The 1383-nt window shown below is 70.9% G+C and overlaps 1 protein-coding gene across 1 annotated transcript in view; it reads right to left on the bottom strand.

The window, feature by feature from the left end:
• Positions 1–1383, bottom strand: part of ABHD15 (abhydrolase domain containing 15) — a 10224-nt gene that overhangs the window by 5362 nt on the left and 3479 nt on the right. Inside the window, exon 4 of the mRNA XM_019510990.1 lies at positions 1165–1336. Coding sequence (XP_019366535.1) covers positions 1165–1336 — 172 coding nt within the window. The remainder of the gene's footprint in view (positions 1–1164; positions 1337–1383) is intronic.

Here is a 1383-nt window from a genome sequence, read left to right as displayed (position 1 = left end):
GGCCGAGCTCTCCCCCTACGTCCAGCCAGGAGCCTGGCCTAGCACAGAGGGAGCCTGGCCAGCCGTGACCGGCAGCAGGTGGCACAAGCAGCCAGGGAGCTCGGCTGAGCGCCAGCCCCTGACAGACCTGGCGTGGAGCCCAGCTTCTCCCCCCGTGCCCGGCCAGAGCAGGGGCAGGAGTACAGGCCTGCCCCTCAGGCTCATCCTGCCTGGCACCGGCCCCAGGCACAGCCGCTGGGCCTGACAGAGCAGGAGGTGGCACCAGAGCCGGGGGCTGTGCCACTTGCTTCCCGCTGCCCCCACCCGTGAGGCCTCTCCAGGGCAGCCCCAGCCCTTGCCTGGCTGCCACAGGGTGGAAGCAGGAGGGCTGCTGGCCTCGGAAGCCAGGCCAGAGCCTGGGCATGAAGAGCCCTGCCACGGCCACGCCGGGCCTGGGCCGCTCTTCCTATGACAGCAGCTCCCACCACCCAGGCCCGCGCACCCTCCCCTCCGCAACCGGGGCAGGGTCGAGGTAGCCTGAGACACCACAGCACGCAGCCAGGCGCCAGCACCAAGGGGACTCGTGGCCCACGGATGCCCGCGCCTGCCAAGCCTGATCCGGGGCAGAGGCCAGGCCGGGCTGGCACCACGCGCTGCCTCCAGCACAGCCGGCCCCAGGGAGCTGCGGCAGAGGGAGCTGCTGAGTCACCCTGCGCCAGAGCAGGGCTGGGCCCACGCGGAGCCCACGCCCCTCCCGCCGCTCCACCCGCCTGCCCCGACCCAGCTCCAGGGCTGGCAGCTCGCCCTGCCCCGCGGCCAGTCTGGCCTCCGTCTCTTCTTCCCTGCAAGCCGCCCCGGCATCGCCTGCCCGCAGCGCAGCGGGGAGCCAGAGCAGCACCAGCGTCCTGGGGCCGACGTGGCCCCGCGGGTGTCCATGCATGCACAGGCATAGAGTCACAGAATCATAGAAGTCGGGTCGGGAGGGACCTTGTAAATCTTCAAGTCCGACCCCCCGCCTGGGCTGGAGAAAAACTGGCCTCAAATGGGTCCAGCCAGGTAGGCATCAAGCCTCTTCTCAAAGACCCCCAGGGTAGGAGCCAGCACCACTTCCCCAGCAAGTTGGGCAGAGCCGGCCCCAGGGCCCGGAGGACGGGGGAGACCTGCGGCGGGGAAGAGCGGACTCACCGTCTGGCGCTCCCAGCGCTGGGTCTGGCTGCCTCCCGCAGCCCGGGCCGAGCAGAGAGTGGCCACGGTCAACAGTTCTTCAACTGGCAGCTTTAGCTGGCACAGGACGTAAAGCATGCCACTGAAGAACTGCTGCGGGGCGGCCAGGGCGCGGGCGAGCGGGCGGCGGGCGCTGCGGAGGAAGCAGAGTCAGAGCGGGCACCGGGGCGGGGGGTCACC

The sequence above is a fragment of the Gavialis gangeticus genome, unplaced genomic scaffold (assembly GCF_001723915.1).
Source record: "Gavialis gangeticus isolate Ggan-Ray unplaced genomic scaffold, GavGan_comp1, whole genome shotgun sequence".
NCBI lineage: Eukaryota > Metazoa > Chordata > Crocodylia > Gavialidae > Gavialis > Gavialis gangeticus.
Note: the sequence above shows the minus strand (reverse complement) of the source record. Positions and strands in the feature narration are given on the sequence as shown.